Raw genomic sequence first — 17,504 nt, 5'->3', positions numbered from 1 at the left:
TGCAAGCCGCAAAATCTTTGGCAAAATGTTCCCAGGATTACAATGTATTCGACTGGTCGCTACTTGCTAGTTGCAGAAATCAGATAATTATTTTGCCGGTTGCCCCGTAGGCACCAAACTCTTCGCAATCGCTATCATCAAATGCAGCCCCCAGCCTTTCCCTCTCTGCAAAACGCAGTCGCAACTGATCAACCCTATTGTTGGTACATATTCCTACAGAGCGTGTTCTGATGGATTGCGAAGAAAGAAAAATCACTGCATATGCTGATACTTCTAGCCATAGTCGTTGTATCCCCAACTTATCAGTTCACCAAAACTCCCCTGCAACTGATCGCTTCACCTGCCCCTCGATAACCTCAACGAATGATGATCTCTTGCTCTCCATGGGGGTGATGGGGGTCACGTCGCTCGCATCGTCGGGAGAAGCGGATTCCTGGGGAGTGACAACGATTCCTGGGGAGTGACATCAAGCTCACCAACCCGAGCTGTAGCTTCCTCTACTGTCACCAGTGGCCCAGCGGGCGCGGGTGCTAGTACTGTTGGTGGTGCTGATGAAGGTCCCGACTTATCCTTGGCTTTCCTCGCAGCCTTGTAATTCGTCCCAGACTTTGTCCGTTGTCTCTGTTTGGGGTGCTGGAGGCGCCTCTGAGCTTGGTCTTGCTGTCTTGACCCCGAGTTGCTTTTGCGGGGTTCTCCGCGTGATTCGTCCTTGCAATAGTCTTCCGAAGGCCCGTCCTATCTGGCCTCCGAGTAGTCATTGAGGGCCACGCAGACGGCGCCACGATGGTGGCCGTTGTACTGTCTGATGATTTGTTGACTGTGAAGCTCCCAAAGGCGAGCGTAATGATCGCTGCATGCAGTGACGAGGTACGCACTATCGGCGCTGAAAGCACAGTCCCAAACCCATCTTTGGTGGCCAGTGAGTGTGGCTTCGAGAGGGAACGGTCGTGGTTCACTATCTGGACCCTGGGGTTCCATCTCTTTGACCTCCCAGATCTTTGCAGTATGATCCGCGCTGCATGTTGCCAATTTCTTGACGTCGGGCGAGAGGAGAATGCGGGTGATGTAGTGACTGCTGTGTGCTGAGAATTGGGTTAGGGGTACAAGAGTGGTGCGCTCATATTGCTGTTCGAGTCGCCAGACGAAGACATTTCCCTTCAACGGCAGGTCAGTACATCTCATTATTACGAGCTTCAAAAGAGATCATGAAAGATCCACATACAACAGTGTTTGCGGCGCAGAGAAGGGTCCCATCGGTTGCCACGGTGACACTTGTCACAGACACATCTTCCTCTGGGATTAGTTGGTGTGAGCAGGTATTCTCGGCCAGATCCCACAGTCGGATGCTGCCAGCGCGGTCACAGCTGATGATTTCACCCTGGTTGGGATGAATTACGACGTCATTCGCAGGGGATCCATGGTTGTAGCTGCGCTGTATTGTGCCAGTCCTCGTCTCCCAGATCTTGACGGTTCCATCCTCAGAGCTCGTGACCATCCATTTTCCCTCGCAGTGGAATGCAACACCTGTGATGTTGCCCGTGTGGCCCTCGAAGACGAGAAGTGGCGCAGGGTTGGTCGATCGGATATCGAAAAGCTTTACGGTGTGGTGGCCGGCAGCAGCGAGGTAGCGCTTGTCTGGTGAGATGCAGAGTCGGTTGACCTGCGAATCAGGATGTTGGATCGTTCGGGAGCAGATGCCCGATAGAGCTTCCCAGAATCTGAGCAAGAGTGTTAGCCCCTTGATACGAGAGAATCTGCATTTTGATATTCCGGCTTGTCGTACCGTATTGTGTGGTCGTAACCCGCTATTATCGAACCCCAATGTCAGCCAGGCGTGTCAATAGCGAGCAGCACCGAAATAGGATCTCTCAGAAGGGTCGCAACATCGCATAGCATGAGAGGAAAACTCACCGGTGCATAGAATAACGGACATCTTGTTCGCGTTATTGCTATGAATCCATGATAGAATGGGACAGTCGGGAGAGGCGGAGGATTTTGCGGCAACTGTGAGCTGCACAGCTTCGGCTTGACGACGTTGAGCTGCTTAAAAAGAAGCCGTCGTGCAGGCAAGAGCGTATCCAATTAAAGTCACTGTGGGGGTAGAGACGATATCCCCACAGTTGATCGGGCTGGAAGGGCAGCAAAGTGGGGCTATTCCATCGGCAGCTGCGCCATCGTGGGGGTCATGTTTGCGGTCGTCTCCACTTATGTAACATCTGCCAGAGTAGCAACGTTGGGGATAACTTCACTGTGTTTGGAAGGCAGGGCAATCGTGCCTTCCAGTATAGACGAAATAGCCAGACCATTTATCACGTGGAATTTTGCTGAGAAAAGAGCACGACAATATTCTTCCAATCGAAAGAATTCGAAATACATCCACAGAATGCTATCTTATCAACATTCTCATTGCAGTAAAATCATTCCTTGTGTTTTCAACAGCGAGAATTTTATTTTGACGCTCCGTACAAAGTTTACGCGGCTTTTCTCAGGGCCAGCCACATTTATATTGGGCACGGTATGCTAAATGGTTTTCTTCAGTTGGCCTCCTTATTATACACCACCCGCTTTTCCCGTACTACGGATTCACCACTCCCTCCCTACCTACCTGTATCCTATACATTGGCACACCACGATCTAGGGGATCATTTGGCTCTTTTCGATGTCTGAGCAACGATTGGATACATAGACCAGCGGTGTTACCCTGTCTGTACGCTCCTTTGGAACCGCATTCTCTTCCACAGCCCGGATGGACAGGTTTTCTACCCCTGAACGTCTCCAAGTGGCTGGTGACGGGCGTCCGGATCAAAACGATGTGGTGTCACAAACTCCAGGTCGGTTGCTGCTCCATTCAACTTTGGAAAGAGGCGGTCAGGCGGACTTGGGGTTGGTTTTTATCGGGAGGGCCGTGCCATTTCCCATGAAGACGCAGCGTGTTGAGGCGACAGGAAGTAGCACCACACAACCTGCATCACATGTCCAAGAGATGAGAATATTCCTGCTAACTCAGCTCAACTGCAGCTCGAAAACCCATCTCCTTCTGCGCAGCGTAGATATCAACATCCGTCGGGCTCGCCTGATGTATACCTTACCCACCGAGATTATTTACCCTTCGACCTTGTCAGTAATCACGCTCAACCTATGGTATCATGAATGATGAATTTGGATCTTTGGGGTCCCAAGAGAGGCAAGCTTGTGGGCAGCAGGTCCTCATTACAAACCATTTGCTAGGGCCCCTGGGCTTGTGGCTAGCCTACACAGTGTTCATTCCGACGTTGGACAGACGTTGACGTTTGACTCTTACTTCCATTCAGCTACCCGATGCCTGTGCGGGACGGCCATGCTTGCTGCATTTCCTGCATCCAAGACAGGCAACAGCGGCCAACCTTCCGGATCCGGCTCACCGGACTACAATAAGCCACTGCAGTAAACATTGAAGCCGAGCCTACCTGGATCGATCGAGTCCATCGCTGCAAGATGAATGATTGTCTGAGCCTCTGAATCACAAAGAAAGCCATACCCGAGAAGCATCAGCGGTCCCGGGGCCACAACGGGATAACGGCTGGCGTCGCCAATCAAGCCCCAAGTTCTTCCGCGTTGCCTGGATAGAACCAAGCCTGGCTACTCCACTATTACGAAAACACAGCTTGCTTTGCGCTACAAATGTGGAATAGTCGTTCCCAAGCGGCTCTGAAGTGGCTATCGCCGATGCACGTTGCCGTTCTGGTGGCGTTGGGATGATGTTCATGCACGATTTCGCATTCAGGGGTCGTCGACAACCGACGACATGGCTCCATGACGCGAGGCAGGGTAAGCTGAAAGTGCTGTTCTTATTTGCTCAAGTTTCCTCTATGCTAACCCATTGTAGCCTGATCAAAGTCAAACGACCGCCTCGAATCCTAGCCAGCGTTACAAAAGGCCGTACTCCTGCGCGACCCGAACCATACGGAAGAAAGTATACCAGAACACCAAGACCCTTGTTACCTGGGGACCATACCGTAACACCAAGTAAGGCATAACTGCGGAAGCCAAAGTAAACGAATGGAAAACCGACCGCCAACTCGGGAACTCCTCGCACACTGACATAACCAAGGCGATGTGTTATGATGACTTAGAACACTCAACATGGCTAAGAGGCTACTGCTGAGTGGTAGTATATGCTGGCTGAGCCGAACGCCTCGTCGCGTTGGACTGGTGGTAATGAGGGCATGGTTCCCATTCCAGTCCCGTGTTCTTGCAAGATCCACAACCCCTGTACTGAATTAGCCTGTGTACAGAACGGACATCGAGCCCAAATTTTTCTCTTACCATCGAAGATTGCCTCCGCAAACGTGGCAAGTTGCCGGTTGGTACAGACGACCATCAGACCACACGCAGCATCCGCAGGACTCAGGATTGTTGTATGAGTTCATGGTGTTTTTTAATTGACTTGTTAAGAAGGTGCTGTTGGGTTCTTGTGGTGTCTTTGTGGGGGTTTGGGGGATAGCAGCTTGAAGGATAAGACTCTGGATATCTTAGGAAACAACAAAGCATACAGAACACGGGGACGTTTGCGGCTTTTATGCTAACGACGACCCGCCACTTCGGTTCACCCGAGGTGATGATGTTGCTTGGAGGACACCATCTCACCGCTAGGAATGCTTCGGATGCCATCAACATCGCATCATCATGTTGCAACAGACCAATGGCAAGCTGAACTCCGGATGACCTTCTCAAGATGGTCTGCTGATCACAAAGCTCGGCCGAGAATAGCGCTGAGCTCGAGTGACAATGCGGAAATAGCACCATGTTTACATATCAATAGGGTCGGCGGCTTTCGCGGGGACAAGCAAGTGAGACATGTTACTGGCCTCGCCGACGTGGGTAGTCAATGGGTATCCAAGGATCAACCATGTCGACGAGAACCACCTTTTGAAATTCCGTAAAAACATCTCCCGGAGCCTGGAGTTGCCTTGTATCGGGCTGGTCGTGGTAGACAAGGCATCAAGATAACGGGCACCTCACCGAGAGTCGAGATCATGCAAAGAAACTCCTGCCAGTACCCGCGACCCCAGGCCCATGATTCGTCGTTTCTTCTTCGGAGTCAAGTTCTCTACACCCTTCGATGGGCCGGTAGACACCCCTTTGTGCGGCTATCTGCATACGGTCCTGCGCTACAAAGCTAGAAGGACCTACAAAATGACTTCTCGACTAGTGGCATCAGGCTTCATTGATGCTCGAGTGTCAGCAATTGTCGTCACACAGTAAGTGACTTCAGAGTTCGGACTGTTGAGCTACTTTTCCCTATGGATATGAGCTTCCGTTTCTAATGCAAAGGCCTGGGAGCGTGCCATTGCATTGGAGAGCATGTCTCGGCAAGCGCATTTTGACACCTCAAAGACAAAGACATAATTCCTGCAGTGACGAACTCCGAGCGAATGAGACATGTCGTCGAGGCGGGGTTCTGGTCAGGCACCCTTTTTTTTCTTCTGCCTGTCCCAGATTCCTCCAGCTCATTTCTACGAAGAGTACCGGAGCTGGTGGTACCAAAGAAGCGGCTTAAAAGTTCCGATATGGCCAGTCAGTGACTCGGGCTCATTGTTGCGTCCGAGATCACTTCCGTTCCGCCTTGGCCTCCCAGGGCAGCTTCCGGGGTGGGGGGAGCCTCTATTTCCATGTTGTGCATTGGAAATCTTCGTCGACGCCCTATCCGCAGACATCCTTGACGACCTACCTAGCTCTGCACATGGTAACATGCTGCTTGGGGCGGTTGTGTAACAGAGCTAGGGCTTCAAACCGACCTTGCTGACTGTTTAGCTATCCTCAGATATTTTACGGAACGGAGGACCCGATCATATATCCAGTTCGAGCCTGGGTGCTCAACATTAGAACGGTGTCATGTGGGCTCATGTGCGGATTTGGGCCACCGGGTTCCCTTTGAATGGCTGTGTTGCAGTCGAATCAACGAAACTACCGCCCCTGGAGGGAACAATTGATGCGCACCGTGGCGTTTCATGTGAAGCGAAGAGGCTGCTCCGGATCTTCACAGGGACTTACGTTTCCATTGCTTTTTGGCATTGCGTCTATGATGCGGTCATGATACACCTTTTCGGTGTTGCTCGGTCAATTCATCCCTCATCTGCAACGGTATTGGACAGAGTGACGGATGTCGACAATTCAAATTCCTTGACCGTTATCTCCAGCAGCATGATAAATCGACGATACCTGTTGATCTACCGAGCAACGAAACAGAACACAAGAGACTCGTCGGCTGCCTACCTGAGATTATTGCCCACCGGTCAGATTGAGGGGTCTCGATGAGAGAGGCAGGAGGGCGGGAACGTACGGGGACTGGATGGCAAGCAAATGTGGCTTGCTCCTCCAACACCAAAAAGCAACAACGAGCGGCTCAGAAATCGGCGACTGAATCTCGGTCGCAGACAAAGAATGACCCCAGATCTCGACAACAATCACCGATTCGCAGTCTTGACCCTAGGGTAGGGGGGAGGGTCGGAAGCCGGCAGTAAAGGTGGAGTCAAGACCGTTCAAATGTGATAATATCTATCATTTCTGACCATCTCGGCTTTGCAGGTGTCCGCAGCGAGATCGTCCCATTTCTGGAAAGCCACTATCATGGGGATGGACAAGAGAAGGATCCCCAGAACTCAGAACGGCATGCCGGGAGCAGGTATGTCATGTCATGTATGTCCTATGGCATGCTCATCCGGCAGACGTTGTTGTCTCTCTTGCCTGTCTCTACTCGCGCATTAGGCGGTGAGATATGAGCTATCATTATGCCCATGTGAGTGTGACTGCATACATGCCCCTTATGCGCGTTGCACACACACATACAGGTCTATCGTAATCTTTACTGACACGCATTCTAGTAAACCCCGCTCTTCACCATGACGCTGGGTTCAAAACTAGCATCATGATCTACTTTCACAGCAAGGCACACGCATGCTTACCTCTCTACCAGTGTGCTCAGAGGTGCAGGTTTCAGTGCGTGGCCAACAAGTCTAGAACCGCAACCAACATTCTGACCAGTCAAGAACTGGGGACACAGCCTGCATGTCTCGGTGCGGGGGAATGCTTGGTCTGGTAGGTCAATTGAAGCCGCCCCTTCCATGGTACATAACCCAAACACGCAACAACCCAGCGGCATACGACGAGATGGAGGTATTCAGCTTGTGTGAAGCTTGCGAAGGAGTGGGAGATAGCAGGGTACGACAAGGCATCCGAACAATATCAGCAGGGAGAGACCAGGACCAGGATCAGGGTACTGAGGATTCGAGGACCACAGGACGACACTCATTGAGACAGGCAACAAGAATCAACATCCTGCGTTCTTGAGGAACCGGACAGGGAACATGCTTGCTGGCTGGGCTCTGTGCCTTTTTACTTGGGTAGGGGGAAGCAATGGGAGGGGAGAGAACTTGCTTTTTCGGTCGGTCAATGACCTACTTGGGAAATCTCGCCTGCCAGTCAGAACGACAGGAGAAAACGAGGGCTCCTATAGGTAGGAATGGGATCTGAGCAACACGCCGCTACAAGAGGCATCATGCAAAGCATCGGTGGTCAATGGGGGACGTTATTCGAAAGGCGGGTTGCTTTGCTGCACTGCACATGCAACAGGGTAGCACCAGGGTTCAAGGACAGGGGGGAGAGGAAGGGGGGGGAGTTCACTTGCACTGTGGAAGGTATCTCTTGATAACTTCCCGGCTCGCCTCACTTTCGAGTGGTACTTGCTCACCGAGTTTCTCAGTGCATGTGGAACATGAGGGTGTAGGAAATGGGGCCAAGGGGGACCGGTGGGATGGGACTGCAGGGCGTGGCGTTTTTGTGGTCTCTGGGACCCGCGCATCCTGTTAATGTGCGTATGAGAATGAGTCGGGATGAGCCATCCGGGATGCCAGAACGGGCGGTTTTATCCCGTATGTGGTGGCGATTGAGTGTGTTACACACTCCTCGAAATAGGAGACCATGGGAAATGGTGGCTGGGTTGGGCATCAGCGGTGGAAATAGGGAAGGCAGGGTGGCTTGATATAGGATGTGCAGGAGGAGAGCTGATGATGCTGGATGTGGTGTTGAGAGAGAGCTGTTCTTTCTGGTGGTGGGGGGACGAGGAAAAGAGCGGAAGAGGGACTGGCGGGTGTCGATGGATACCGAGTCCGAGAATATGACAAAGCAAGGGATTCCAGGTTTGTGAGGGTACACAAAAGTTTGGTTGCCCTACGACGCTACGATTACCGAAGCGGATGGATTGGCGATGAGTGATGGCATGTGGTTTCTTAAGGCGTCGGGATTCTGACAAAGCTGGTGGGACTTGTGGGACGGTGATCAGGAAGAAGCTGAGGTTTGTTCGACCTAAAATAAAATGGTTGTACTAACTCGTGACTTTTGTGGGATATGTGGACGATTTACTGTATATTGAAAACCCAGCGTGTGGTCACCAAAACTTGGTTGAGCACGCTCTTGTCACTCAGGCAGTAGGCATGACACCCTGGTGTTGTGTCATTTTCAACACTCATTCATTATGGCCAGGGACTACTTCGCATGATAAGCGGCTAAGTCTACAGAGCAAGCCGACATTGGGCCTCGAACCTCCCCGGTCGTCTCCTCGAAGGAGGAAATGCTCCAGATATGAGAATGGGTCAATAAGGATCCAGAAATCTCTTGGTTGCCAAGAATCCTACGTTTATCAGCTTTCAGTTACAATAAGTAAAGCAAACCCCAGCCATGCTTTTCACCCATAACCTTACGGAGCTTCGCTCCAATCAGCTGTATGCTGGATGAGGGCCATCGCGAAACAAAAAGCAATTGCAGAAACCGGATGCAAAGACCAACACGAACGGACGAGGTAAGCCCCAGCCATACACGAATACTCATATAGGCAATACAGGAGCAACAAATGTGATATCATGGTCACCGTGGGGATGATGGACGGAGACGGCCTGATTCCCATCACTGTGAGCTTTTGCTCTCAGAGTGTCGTTCAGGAAGACAAATATCAACCGTTGTGCCAGACCCAAACCTCTCAGCTCCAGATCCTATCCAGAATTAGGCAGGATCATGAGATTTCGATCCAGGCACCGGATAGATCAGGATCGCAAACCGCCGACTTGCTTTGCCCGCTCCAACTTTCCCATAACCAAACTCCCATGTCGGAGCAAACCGCGTTGTGAATTCCAGGTTCAATTTTCCCATCCCTTGATAACCCGATCTGATCTGAGAGATTGGCCCAGATCAAACCGTCACGTTGTTCAGTTCACCTCGGATTAACGTTTGTGCAGTCATCAACACCGAAAGTGGTCGCATTTGGGATTTCTGGGGAAAATCTAGAATCCCCAAAATCAGATGTCAGATGCCAACCGAGCCCAAACTTGGGATGGCATATCCACTTTACCTTCCTAACCCCAGCTCCGCCCAATCACAAACTTCCCATTCATCCCCATTCAGCCCAGCTTGCCAATGCCCACCCCCGGCCACCTCCGACAATCACACCACGGGCGGCGCCAAGCTCTCCAACGTCGTCAACGGCGAGGGGCCCATGGCACGATTTCCACACCCAGCTGGCCAGATGGTGAGGCGAAACGAGACTGCGGTGGCCCGAGCTGTTACCCAACTTTGCTGACGGCCGTAGGGCTGATCTGGTGCTTCTGGGTGAGGGTGGTGCGATTTTGTCTGTGGGAGCGCCTGATTTTGTGTTGGCGACGGCGTAAACGACGAAGAGGAGCCGGAAGCTTGGGAGCTGGAGGTTCATTCTAGGCTTTCGGTACACGAGCTTGGATACCAACCAGCCGGATGGATCGATTCGGGAGATGATGTTGGTCAAGGTGGTTCATTCTGGGCTTTGATGGAATGACTTTTGTTGCTGGAAATAGTAATATATAACTCTTGACCATCATCCTGTTTGTATCTTTCCCTTTTTGTATCACCATCATCATCAACAGCTTCATCAACACAGCTCCTCGATCTTTCAGATCACCAACACCAACAAAACAAACAATCTCCTCTCTCTCTGTGTACTTTTAGTACCAACATCTCAACTAAACCTCTATTCATCACCACTTCAACCAACAAAACATCAAAAATGTCTCCCATCCTTGCCCGCCTCGCCGCCCGCAACGTCGCCTTCCGCGGTGTTCAGCAGCAACAGAGAACCTTCTCCGTCTACAAGTCCCTCCGGCAGTTCGCCCGCTCCTTCGAGCACGCCCCCTTTGAGCGTCTGCCCGTCTCGACCAACTCTGCCGCCGCCGACTGGGGGAGACAGATCAAGAGGGTTGGAAAGCAGGGTGCTGTGTATGTTTTTTCTTCTCTCCCCCCATTCAAATCAACAGAAGAGATGGCTAACATTTGACGGCGATGATACAGTTACTTCCCTGCCATTGGCATGATCCTCGGGTGGCCATACCTTGCGGCTTCGGGTCTTGATGGTCGTGTTTAAAACATACCTACCTACAACTCCCTATCAAGAGGCACTCTCTTCGATGAAACACACACACATCCACCACGACACACATGAATATTTGCTTTGTTTGGGTATAACGGCGTTTTGGGATACCAATTGGGTTGGTTGGGGTTTTGCATAATGGATGGGCTGGGAGGTTGGCTCAGTCGAAAGTATATTATTGTACAACAGAACAGACAGGATTTAGAGCGTTATACCTACACTCTTAGGTTGGTGGCTGGTCTGGGGAGTATATACAAACACAATCAAAATGCAATGAAACCTCCAGTATGCAGATTTCAGAAAACGTGTTTCCTAGATTAACCCAGTGTCGGAACCCAGCAATCTCAGGCACTCTGACCATCCTTCCGCAACATCTCCTTAACATCCTCGTCAATGCCATCGTTTTCAAGATCCAGGAAGTCATCCGACGGCGCTACCTTGCGCTTCTTATTGGACCCGTTGATAGGTACAGCTTGGTAGTTTGCAGCAACGCTAGACAGCATTTCAATCCCCGGGGCAACTACTGGAAATGTGGGGGTCTGCTGAGGCACGCCATTGTTGCCATTCTGCTCGGTTTTGATAGGGTCGTTCCGAACGTGCTCATCGTCGGCATCGCTCTGGGGAGGTGGCGTCAGTGCCTCAAACTGAGGAGGCTCGGGCTCGGTAGAGGTTCTATCCTCCTGTTTGGTGACCTGGCCGCCAAGGATGGTTGCCTCGACCTGGTTCTTCTTGTGCTCAATCTCAGTCCTACGGCCGCTGAGCAGCTTCATCTGAGCCTCCTCCTGCTGGAGAGCGTTCTGGTTCTCGGCCAAAAGCTTCTCTAGGCTTCTAATCATCTCCTTTCGGGTGCGCAGGCTCTCCGCAACAGCACCCTCGGCGTTGGCCAGGTTCTTGAGCAACCCATTCAGACGAGCCGCCTGAAGAGGCAGCACCGTCGCCTGTGCGGTGGCTGGGTCGGAAAGCTTCTCGTACTCTGTCTGGGCGTTGCTGAGAGCGGCTTTCATGGGAGTGGCACTTTTAGTGACGGCCTGGTGTTGAGCAACCAACGGCATGAGCTCAGAGGGAACAGGTGGGCCTGACGAGTGGAAACCAGAGCCGCCAAAGGTACCGCCATTGTTAGTAGGGCGTGATTTGTCAAGTTCTAGAACAACAATTCGTTAGTAAGGAGCCACGGAATCGCAAATTTGCCGTATCACTTTACTAACCTCCCATGCGCTCATACAAGCCCTGGATAGTCTCTCTGTCAAAGACGCTGCGATCCCTCCAGACATCCACAACTCTGCGAAGCTTATTCTGAACCTCGGAATTGGCACCCTTATATGCCGACGCCGTGGCCTCGGCGATAATAGGGGCAAAGGCAATGATGAAATCCTCCTTGTGGCGAGCCTTACTCTGCTGAGTCACCTCTGTATTAACAGTCAGCAAGGTGAAAACAAAGCCAGCGACTTAGTCGAGGACGGCACTCACCATTGGCAAGATAAATCATGTTGAGCCTCTTGGGCGGTGGTAGGTCTTTCAGTTTACCAAGCCACAGGTTGACTGTCTGGGCTGCATGGCGCCTACAGACGCAGTTAGCATCTACAAAAAGCAGAGAAAAAGTCTCATCGAGACTCTGCTTAAATTGAGGTCGAAACGTACCTGTGGAACATGATCCACTGAGCTGTCGTTGCGATGCTCTCGTGCGTCTCGTTTAGAGCCGAGAGCTTCGACAACACGGCATCATCGGTATATGCCATTGTTGAATATACAGACTGAAAAAACAGATAAAATGTGTGGATGTGTTGCTATGGCCAGCGGGGGTTGGTTGAACACAAGATGGCCGAAACTGAAGCAGACGGGCAATAAATCTGATGATAATGGGGGTGGTTGTGAATGGGTCCCCAATCAGAAGCTTGCTCTCAAATCACGGTTCAGATGGCCGAACTTTGAGAAAGCGGACGTCGCGGCTTGCTTTGGCTTGCAAGAGCTCTGCCACGAGTAATCGCACTATCAGGAGCTACACTTCCTACCAAACGTCCAGGCGTAGTGGCCAGGCAGAGAAGAAGGATGGGACAGAGTGAATGCGCAGTTTGTTTTTTGTTTGTTTGCTGCAGAGATGAAATGGGAAAAGTAGATGGGGATGTGGAAGCTTTAAATGGATCTGGGAAGTTGTTGCCCAGCTCCAAATGCATCAAAGACTGTTTCGGTACCTGATTATTGCATAGTCGTGGCAGTGTGCCCGATTGAAGCATATGCCGGTGCCCCCCCCTTGTCAGCCAATCACTCCTGCAAGCTCTAGGTGCCAGCCAGCCAGAGCCCCCGGAGCCCAGCGCAAGCGCAGCAACCTGGCGCGATCAAAGGCACCTCTTTCTGGATTTATTCGAACAAACACCACCACCTATCCTCCAAACCTTCCATTCTGTCATATTCCTCGAATAACCCCGCTTGAACTTCGGCACCACCAGACACAATCACCATGGCTGACAGATTCCCATCGTTGGAGGACTTCGACTCCGGCGGTAAGTCGACTGCAGCCCCCTATATACCCTGTACCTTGGATGGAAACAGGTCGCTTCTAACACTTTCGCATGCAGCCCAGACCGGCGTCCAGGATGCCTCCGAGGTTCCCACTACCAGCAACTTCCTAGAGCGTGAGAAGGCCATTCTCGGTGACGACGCCAACCAGTTCGCGACAGTCGAGGACGCCGGCTTCGACGAGGATGACGACGACCTGCTAGGAGGCGGCATCTCTGCCACCGGCAATAACAGTGCTGCGTTTGATAGCCAATTCCCTGACATCACCAGCCCAAATGAGGTATGGAAGAACACCCAACATTACATGCCGCTGTGTCTGTGTATAAAGAGTTTCAACGTTGACGAGTTATCAGGGCCTCACCCCCCCCGCCGGAACCGCCACCATCACCGGTCCCTCCGTCAGCTACAACTCCGGCTACAACGCTTACGCCCAAGAGGAGGAGGAGCCCCAAGTGATTAAGGAGTGGAGGGAGAAGCGGGACGCCGGCAACGCCAAGCGGGCAGAGCAGTTCGCCCAGCAGCGCGCCGAGACGGTCAAGGAGGCCCAGCAGAACATCGATGACTTCTACGAGAACTACAACAACAAGAAGGAGAAAACCATTGCCCAGTCAAGGAAGGAGGCTGAGCAGTTCCTGGCCAGCCGTGAGGACACCACATCGGGCGGCACCAGCTGGGAGCGCATCGCCAAGATCGTCGATGTGAGCGGCAAGGGCGCGAAGGGCGGTGCTTCGGGCTCTGGTAAGGAACGATTCAGGGAGTTGCTGGTCAGCTTACGCAAGGACGAGAAGGCCCCCGGTGCTGAGGGTTATTAAACCTGTTGAGAGTTGGAGGTTGGGAGCTGAAAGGGGTGGTGACGATACCCATCATAAATTACAACGAGGAGCCATGGCCTGTTCGCATTAATGTACTTTTAAATGGGGCTTTATTTATTTGCTGCACAGGACTTCTCGGGTTTTAAGGGTGAAGGCGTCAAAAGATCAAGGGGAGCACAGCTTTTTGTTTTGCCAAAGGAACATATAGCATACAAAAAGTGACTTTAATACAACTGCTAGAGTGAAAGAAGACCAACCAGAATTCATCAAACATATCAGCCTCGGCAATCGGCGGACATACCGAATAAGCTTAGTTATCCCGCGCCATCTTAGGACACACCACATGGAAGAAACACAATGGTGAATAATGGCAACCTCCGTTCTATTGCTGTTTCTCAGCAACCTCTTGCTACACACATGTACAAGTTTCCAGCGGTGGTCCAAGGTTCGATCCCCGCCTTGTTCTATCTCCCCTCACTTCCCACGGCTAAACTGCATCATCTGATATGCGGTAGGCTTAGTTCTTGCCGAACCAGGTCTTGTAACCGCAAACCTGACGGCCCATGGCGTACATGGAGGCTGTTTTGATTCTGTCAGCCAAACTAACTGTCTTTGCTGGTACTCTCAAGGAGTGATACATACCACCGAAGGTACCCCACATGAGGGCGTAGTAAGGGGTGAGCATGAGGCCGGAGCGGGGGCTCTGTTTGAGGGAATCGTAGGTTAGTACGTCATGTTTGATTCCTCGTGTTGTCATGTCCATATTCTGGTTTTGAATGACCGCCAAGTCTTTCCAGTGGACAGATTCCCTCCACCTCTGTTTTCCTTGCGACTGGGGAAGGGGAACACTCACGATTCTCCAGATACGAGTGTGAGCCCGGTAGGCAGCCTGGTAAACCCGCTGCTGGTGGGGGACCTTGTTGGGAGCGTCGACGAGACTACAGACAACCCATTAGCCTTTTCTGTTCCTTCTCTCCATATCCTCTCCCTCGGTTCTTTCCCCTCAACCACACTACTCTATTCCCCGTCGCTGTTCACGTCGTGATTGTTGTGGTGTCGCTTTCAACCCCTCTCCAACCGCAATCGTATGACCCTCCAATGTCGTCGGTATTTTCCCCCATGCGCGAGAATTGCAAGCTTCCTCCACTCCCCTCCCCTCCCCTCCAAACTCCTATCCCTTAAGCCGAGGAATTGCTTACCCCATTGTGAGAAAAGTGAGCGGAGATTTATAAAAGTGCGGTTGGTGTTTTTTTGCGGTTCGGCGTCGGCGACAACAAACAAAGCTGATGTTCAATTGATTCGGGTGGTCAGCAAGAGGTTCGAAAGCTTGGGGCAGCGGAATGACGGAGCAAAGCGGGCTGCAACCGGGGAAGGTGTGGTCTGTGCTCCGGGTTTACTAAGCAGATTGTTTGGCTGCGAGCCCCTTTTCGAGCCCGGGTTGGGGAAAACGACGTAGTCTCCTGTTGAAAACGGCCGTAGCCACATTTGGCACCAATGTTGAAAATCATACAAAAATACCAGTAGCAGGCCGCCTGCACAACCACACACATTTGCAAGGCCTCTTTAGCTCCAATCTGCACCTGGTTTGGCACGTTTTGGTGGACTTTTGACCTGGAATTCAATGCCACAGATGTTTTGATATGCATCGTGGCCATCGAAGGTGTTGAATAATGGCTCGCGTTGGTGCGGTTGCAACTTAGACGGCACCCAGTTAAAACCACCACTCACCACCACCACCCAGTTGACCAGCCAATTGAATAACCGGCCAATTTAACCAACTAAGGCCACACCGGTCTTATAATTCAATTGCGGGCCGAAGCCAGTGAGGTGCTCGCTGTTGTGGTGGGAGGCCGTTGAAATATTTGTCGGATGGGCCTGCACGAAAACACCCTGTGTTTTGGTGCGTTTTCACCATTTTTTGATGTTGAGTCAATATTGGCTCTATATGGCTAGCGTCATTTTCAACAGGAGACTACGTCGTTTTCTCCAGCCGGGCTCCTCCTTTTGCTTGTGAAGCTTCAACCCTGTCGGGTCCACTTTTTAAGAAGGAGAAAGGCAGTGGCATATAGGTATTAAATACCATACATATCTCAATTAGGTGGTACAAAAGCATTTGCGCTCTTTGCTCCAGTCTGGGAGCATTCTTCTAGTCCTTGGAAGCCTCCCTTCTACACTAGTCAAACAAACCCTCCAAATATGCGCCGTGCCAAGTGTGTATTGTGATCCCTCTAATCGTCCTCGCTTGGTGGGGGGCTGGGTGGTGAGCCCCCGTGGTTCTTGGGCTTGATGACCAGCAATATGATTACCGCGGCGATTAGAAGCAACAGAAGTAAGATGATCTTCCGCTTGATCGTCTTCTTCTGATATCCTTCAGCAACTTTGAGCTCCTTGGCAGCTTCTTTCACGTCGCTCGACATGGATTCGACATTGTAGTCTATCCTGTCCAGCATGGTGCCCTGGTCAATGACCATCGTTTGTAAGTCGCGGAACAAATTCGCCAAGTCGATAATGCCCTGTGCGATCTCCTCAATCTCTCGCTCGCGTTGCGCAATGGCAGCGTCGTTTGAGTGGAGAAGTTTCTGGTGTGTAGCTGCCTGCAGTGTAGCTTGCGAATAAGTTCTATCCGCATCAGATTCCATAAGAGATGGTTCACCCCCAGTTAATGATGTCGACGTTTGGTCCATCGGGCTTATCAGTCCAGACATGCCCTTGAGTTCTGCAAAGAAAGTCAGCATCCGCCATAGCTCCATACTTGACAATTTGGGTGCATTCTTACTCTTCAGATAATTGCTCTGCTTCTTCCTAAACAACGAACTCGCTTCCTGCACCCTGGTGGCCAAGTTCACCTGAATATTCTTGGCCATAGTCTCGTCGGCCTTGCTCATCTGGCCCGTCTGTTTGCCCTCACGAACCATCTGCTCTATCCGTTGTATGCATCCGTGGCAGTCGTGAAATCCCTTCGTGATGGCCTGCGTCAACTTCTCAATCTCTCTTTCCTCGGCCTTTTTGGTGTCCTCGTCGTTGAACCCCGGCAGCACATGTTTCTGATGCAGCCGTTCCAGCTTCTGGCTCTTTTGCGCAATATCGGCCAAGATCTCGCTGACTTCGTCTGACACGTCGGCCCATCGTGGGGGAAGCAAGTCCATTTCGATCACGGCATCGCCATCGTCCACATCGTACGCTCCAGCAGATAACAGCCCCCTGCGGTCCTCGTCTGCCGAGAAGAGCACTCCTGTGCTTGCGCCGCTGCTTCCGCCGAAGCGCTCGCCCACGGTGGATGGCCCATATCGATTTCGTTGTGCCGGGTGGTGGGCGTAGGACTGCCGGTACGAAATGTAGCTGGATCAAACACGTTAGCTCACGTCTTTCCAAACAGAACGAACTGGTAAGCTGCCACCTACAGATTTGTGCGGTCTCGCCACATGGCGGACGCAGGAAGGGTAAAGTGGTCCCTTCAATTCGCTATGGGAAGTTCTAAAGGAGTGAGGGGCCGTCTTGTGGTGTATGTTGCCGCAAATGTGGATGTTGCGACATTACATCGTAAATCACCGTCGTAATGCGCTCCGGCTACTCGCTCGCTCTCTGGATGATGACGCCAACTGGAAGCAGACACAATTGCCAATTGCAGGAGGCGCTGTGAGAGGTCCGGCTGGGACCCCTTGGCTGGCGCGCTGGAGAGCTGGAACAGCCTTGGGGGAAGGGCGGCCGTCAGCTGCCAGCACCTGTGGGTCTTATGGAACATGGCTGAC

At 51.9% G+C, this 17,504-nt stretch overlaps 8 protein-coding genes across 8 annotated transcripts; 3 read left to right on the top strand and 5 right to left on the bottom strand.

Annotated features, from left to right (window-relative positions):
- Window positions 1-5: 5 nt before the first annotated feature.
- On the bottom strand, window positions 6-2,051 carry LST8 (TOR complex subunit lst8). The gene is made up of 4 exons (XM_062876969.1): window positions 1,912-2,051; window positions 1,784-1,805; window positions 1,223-1,718; window positions 6-1,155 (listed from the first exon to the last, which is right to left on the bottom strand). Exons 1-4 carry the CDS (start codon window positions 1,931-1,933, stop codon window positions 736-738), a joined length of 960 nt encoding a protein of 319 aa, XP_062735618.1. The 5' UTR covers window positions 1,934-2,051; the 3' UTR covers window positions 6-735.
- Window positions 2,052-2,374: 323 nt separating this feature from the next.
- On the top strand, window positions 2,375-7,081 carry QC761_0044850 (uncharacterized protein; the record flags this gene model as incomplete). Its single annotated transcript, XM_062872396.1, has 7 exons — window positions 2,375-2,831; window positions 3,019-3,184; window positions 3,312-3,807; window positions 3,866-5,240; window positions 5,377-6,505; window positions 6,568-6,664; window positions 6,864-7,081. The coding sequence occupies exons 6-7, from the start codon at window positions 6,610-6,612 to the stop codon at window positions 7,079-7,081; spliced, it is 273 nt and encodes a 90-aa protein (XP_062735616.1). The 5' UTR covers window positions 2,375-2,831; window positions 3,019-3,184; window positions 3,312-3,807; window positions 3,866-5,240; window positions 5,377-6,505; window positions 6,568-6,609.
- On the bottom strand, window positions 3,829-4,409 carry QC761_212350 (uncharacterized protein; the record flags this gene model as incomplete). Its single annotated transcript, XM_062876968.1, has 2 exons — window positions 3,829-4,249; window positions 4,306-4,409. The coding sequence occupies 2 exons, from the start codon at window positions 4,407-4,409 to the stop codon at window positions 4,135-4,137; spliced, it is 219 nt and encodes a 72-aa protein (XP_062735617.1). The 3' UTR covers window positions 3,829-4,134.
- A 2,988-nt stretch (window positions 7,082-10,069) lies between the features above and the next one.
- Window positions 10,070-10,723, top strand: QC761_212340 (uncharacterized protein; the record flags this gene model as incomplete). The annotated part of the gene is made up of 2 exons (XM_062876967.1): window positions 10,070-10,278; window positions 10,351-10,723. 2 exons carry the CDS (start codon window positions 10,070-10,072, stop codon window positions 10,421-10,423), a joined length of 282 nt encoding a protein of 93 aa, XP_062735615.1. The 3' UTR covers window positions 10,424-10,723.
- On the bottom strand, window positions 10,526-12,580 carry QC761_212330 (uncharacterized protein). The gene is made up of 4 exons (XM_062876966.1): window positions 12,068-12,580; window positions 11,897-11,988; window positions 11,635-11,835; window positions 10,526-11,570 (listed from the first exon to the last, which is right to left on the bottom strand). Exons 1-4 carry the CDS (start codon window positions 12,163-12,165, stop codon window positions 10,774-10,776), a joined length of 1,188 nt encoding a protein of 395 aa, XP_062735614.1. The 5' UTR covers window positions 12,166-12,580; the 3' UTR covers window positions 10,526-10,773.
- Window positions 12,581-12,713: 133 nt separating this feature from the next.
- clc1 (Clathrin light chain) lies at window positions 12,714-13,991 on the top strand. Its single transcript, XM_062876965.1, has 3 exons — window positions 12,714-12,927; window positions 13,003-13,223; window positions 13,297-13,991. The coding sequence occupies exons 1-3, from the start codon at window positions 12,885-12,887 to the stop codon at window positions 13,753-13,755; spliced, it is 723 nt and encodes a 240-aa protein (XP_062735613.1). The 5' UTR covers window positions 12,714-12,884; the 3' UTR covers window positions 13,756-13,991.
- A 141-nt stretch (window positions 13,992-14,132) lies between these two features.
- Window positions 14,133-15,256, bottom strand: QC761_212310 (uncharacterized protein). The gene is made up of 4 exons (XM_062876964.1): window positions 14,955-15,256; window positions 14,609-14,693; window positions 14,398-14,458; window positions 14,133-14,334 (listed from the first exon to the last, which is right to left on the bottom strand). Exons 1-4 carry the CDS (start codon window positions 14,957-14,959, stop codon window positions 14,273-14,275), a joined length of 213 nt encoding a protein of 70 aa, XP_062735612.1. The 5' UTR covers window positions 14,960-15,256; the 3' UTR covers window positions 14,133-14,272.
- A 536-nt stretch (window positions 15,257-15,792) lies between these two features.
- Window positions 15,793-17,455, bottom strand: tlg2 (t-SNARE affecting a late Golgi compartment protein 2). Its single transcript, XM_062876963.1, has 3 exons — window positions 17,157-17,455; window positions 16,532-17,094; window positions 15,793-16,471 (listed from the first exon to the last, which is right to left on the bottom strand). The coding sequence occupies exons 1-3, from the start codon at window positions 17,177-17,179 to the stop codon at window positions 15,984-15,986; spliced, it is 1,074 nt and encodes a 357-aa protein (XP_062735611.1). The 5' UTR covers window positions 17,180-17,455; the 3' UTR covers window positions 15,793-15,983.
- Window positions 17,456-17,504: the final 49 nt, after the last annotated feature.

Source organism: Podospora bellae-mahoneyi, chromosome 2 (assembly GCF_035222275.1).
Source record: "Podospora bellae-mahoneyi strain CBS 112042 chromosome 2, whole genome shotgun sequence".
NCBI lineage: Eukaryota > Fungi > Ascomycota > Sordariomycetes > Sordariales > Podosporaceae > Podospora > Podospora bellae-mahoneyi.
This window is presented reverse-complemented; position numbering and strand designations above follow the sequence as displayed.

Excerpts from the sequence above, each read along its gene's own strand:
- LST8 (XM_062876969.1), bottom strand. The coding sequence starts at position 1,933 with ATGTCCGTTATTCTATGCACCG. Across the intron at positions 1,806-1,911 it reads GTCCGTTATTCTATGCACCG|CGGGTTACGACCACACAATA; the intron begins GTGAGTTTTCCT and ends GTTCGATAATAG. Across the intron at positions 1,719-1,783 it reads GGTTACGACCACACAATACG|ATTCTGGGAAGCTCTATCGG; the intron begins GTACGACAAGCC and ends ACTCTTGCTCAG.
- QC761_212330 (XM_062876966.1), bottom strand. The coding sequence starts at position 12,165 with ATGGCATATACCGATGATGCCGTGTTGTCGAAGCTCTCGGCTCTAAAC. Across the intron at positions 11,989-12,067 it reads CAGTGGATCATGTTCCACAG|GCGCCATGCAGCCCAGACAG; the intron begins GTACGTTTCGAC and ends CTGCGTCTGTAG. Across the intron at positions 11,571-11,634 it reads CTTGTATGAGCGCATGGGAG|AACTTGACAAATCACGCCCT; the intron begins GTTAGTAAAGTG and ends TTGTTGTTCTAG.
- clc1 (XM_062876965.1), top strand. The coding sequence starts at position 12,885 with ATGGCTGACAGATTCCCATCGTTGGAGGACTTCGACTCCGGCG. Across the intron at positions 12,928-13,002 it reads GGAGGACTTCGACTCCGGCG|CCCAGACCGGCGTCCAGGAT; the intron begins GTAAGTCGACTG and ends TTTCGCATGCAG. Across the intron at positions 13,224-13,296 it reads ACATCACCAGCCCAAATGAG|GGCCTCACCCCCCCCGCCGG; the intron begins GTATGGAAGAAC and ends ACGAGTTATCAG.
- QC761_212310 (XM_062876964.1), bottom strand. Across the intron at positions 14,459-14,608 it reads ACACTCGTATCTGGAGAATC|AGCCCCCGCTCCGGCCTCAT; the intron begins GTGAGTGTTCCC and ends TCCCTCAAACAG. Across the intron at positions 14,335-14,397 it reads CATGTGGGGTACCTTCGGTG|CCTCCATGTACGCCATGGGC; the intron begins GTATGTATCACT and ends GAATCAAAACAG.
- tlg2 (XM_062876963.1), bottom strand. The coding sequence starts at position 17,179 with ATGTGGCGAGACCGCACAAATCT. Across the intron at positions 17,095-17,156 it reads TGGCGAGACCGCACAAATCT|CTACATTTCGTACCGGCAGT; the intron begins GTAGGTGGCAGC and ends TGTTTGATCCAG. Across the intron at positions 16,472-16,531 it reads GCAGAGCAATTATCTGAAGA|AACTCAAGGGCATGTCTGGA; the intron begins GTAAGAATGCAC and ends CTTTCTTTGCAG.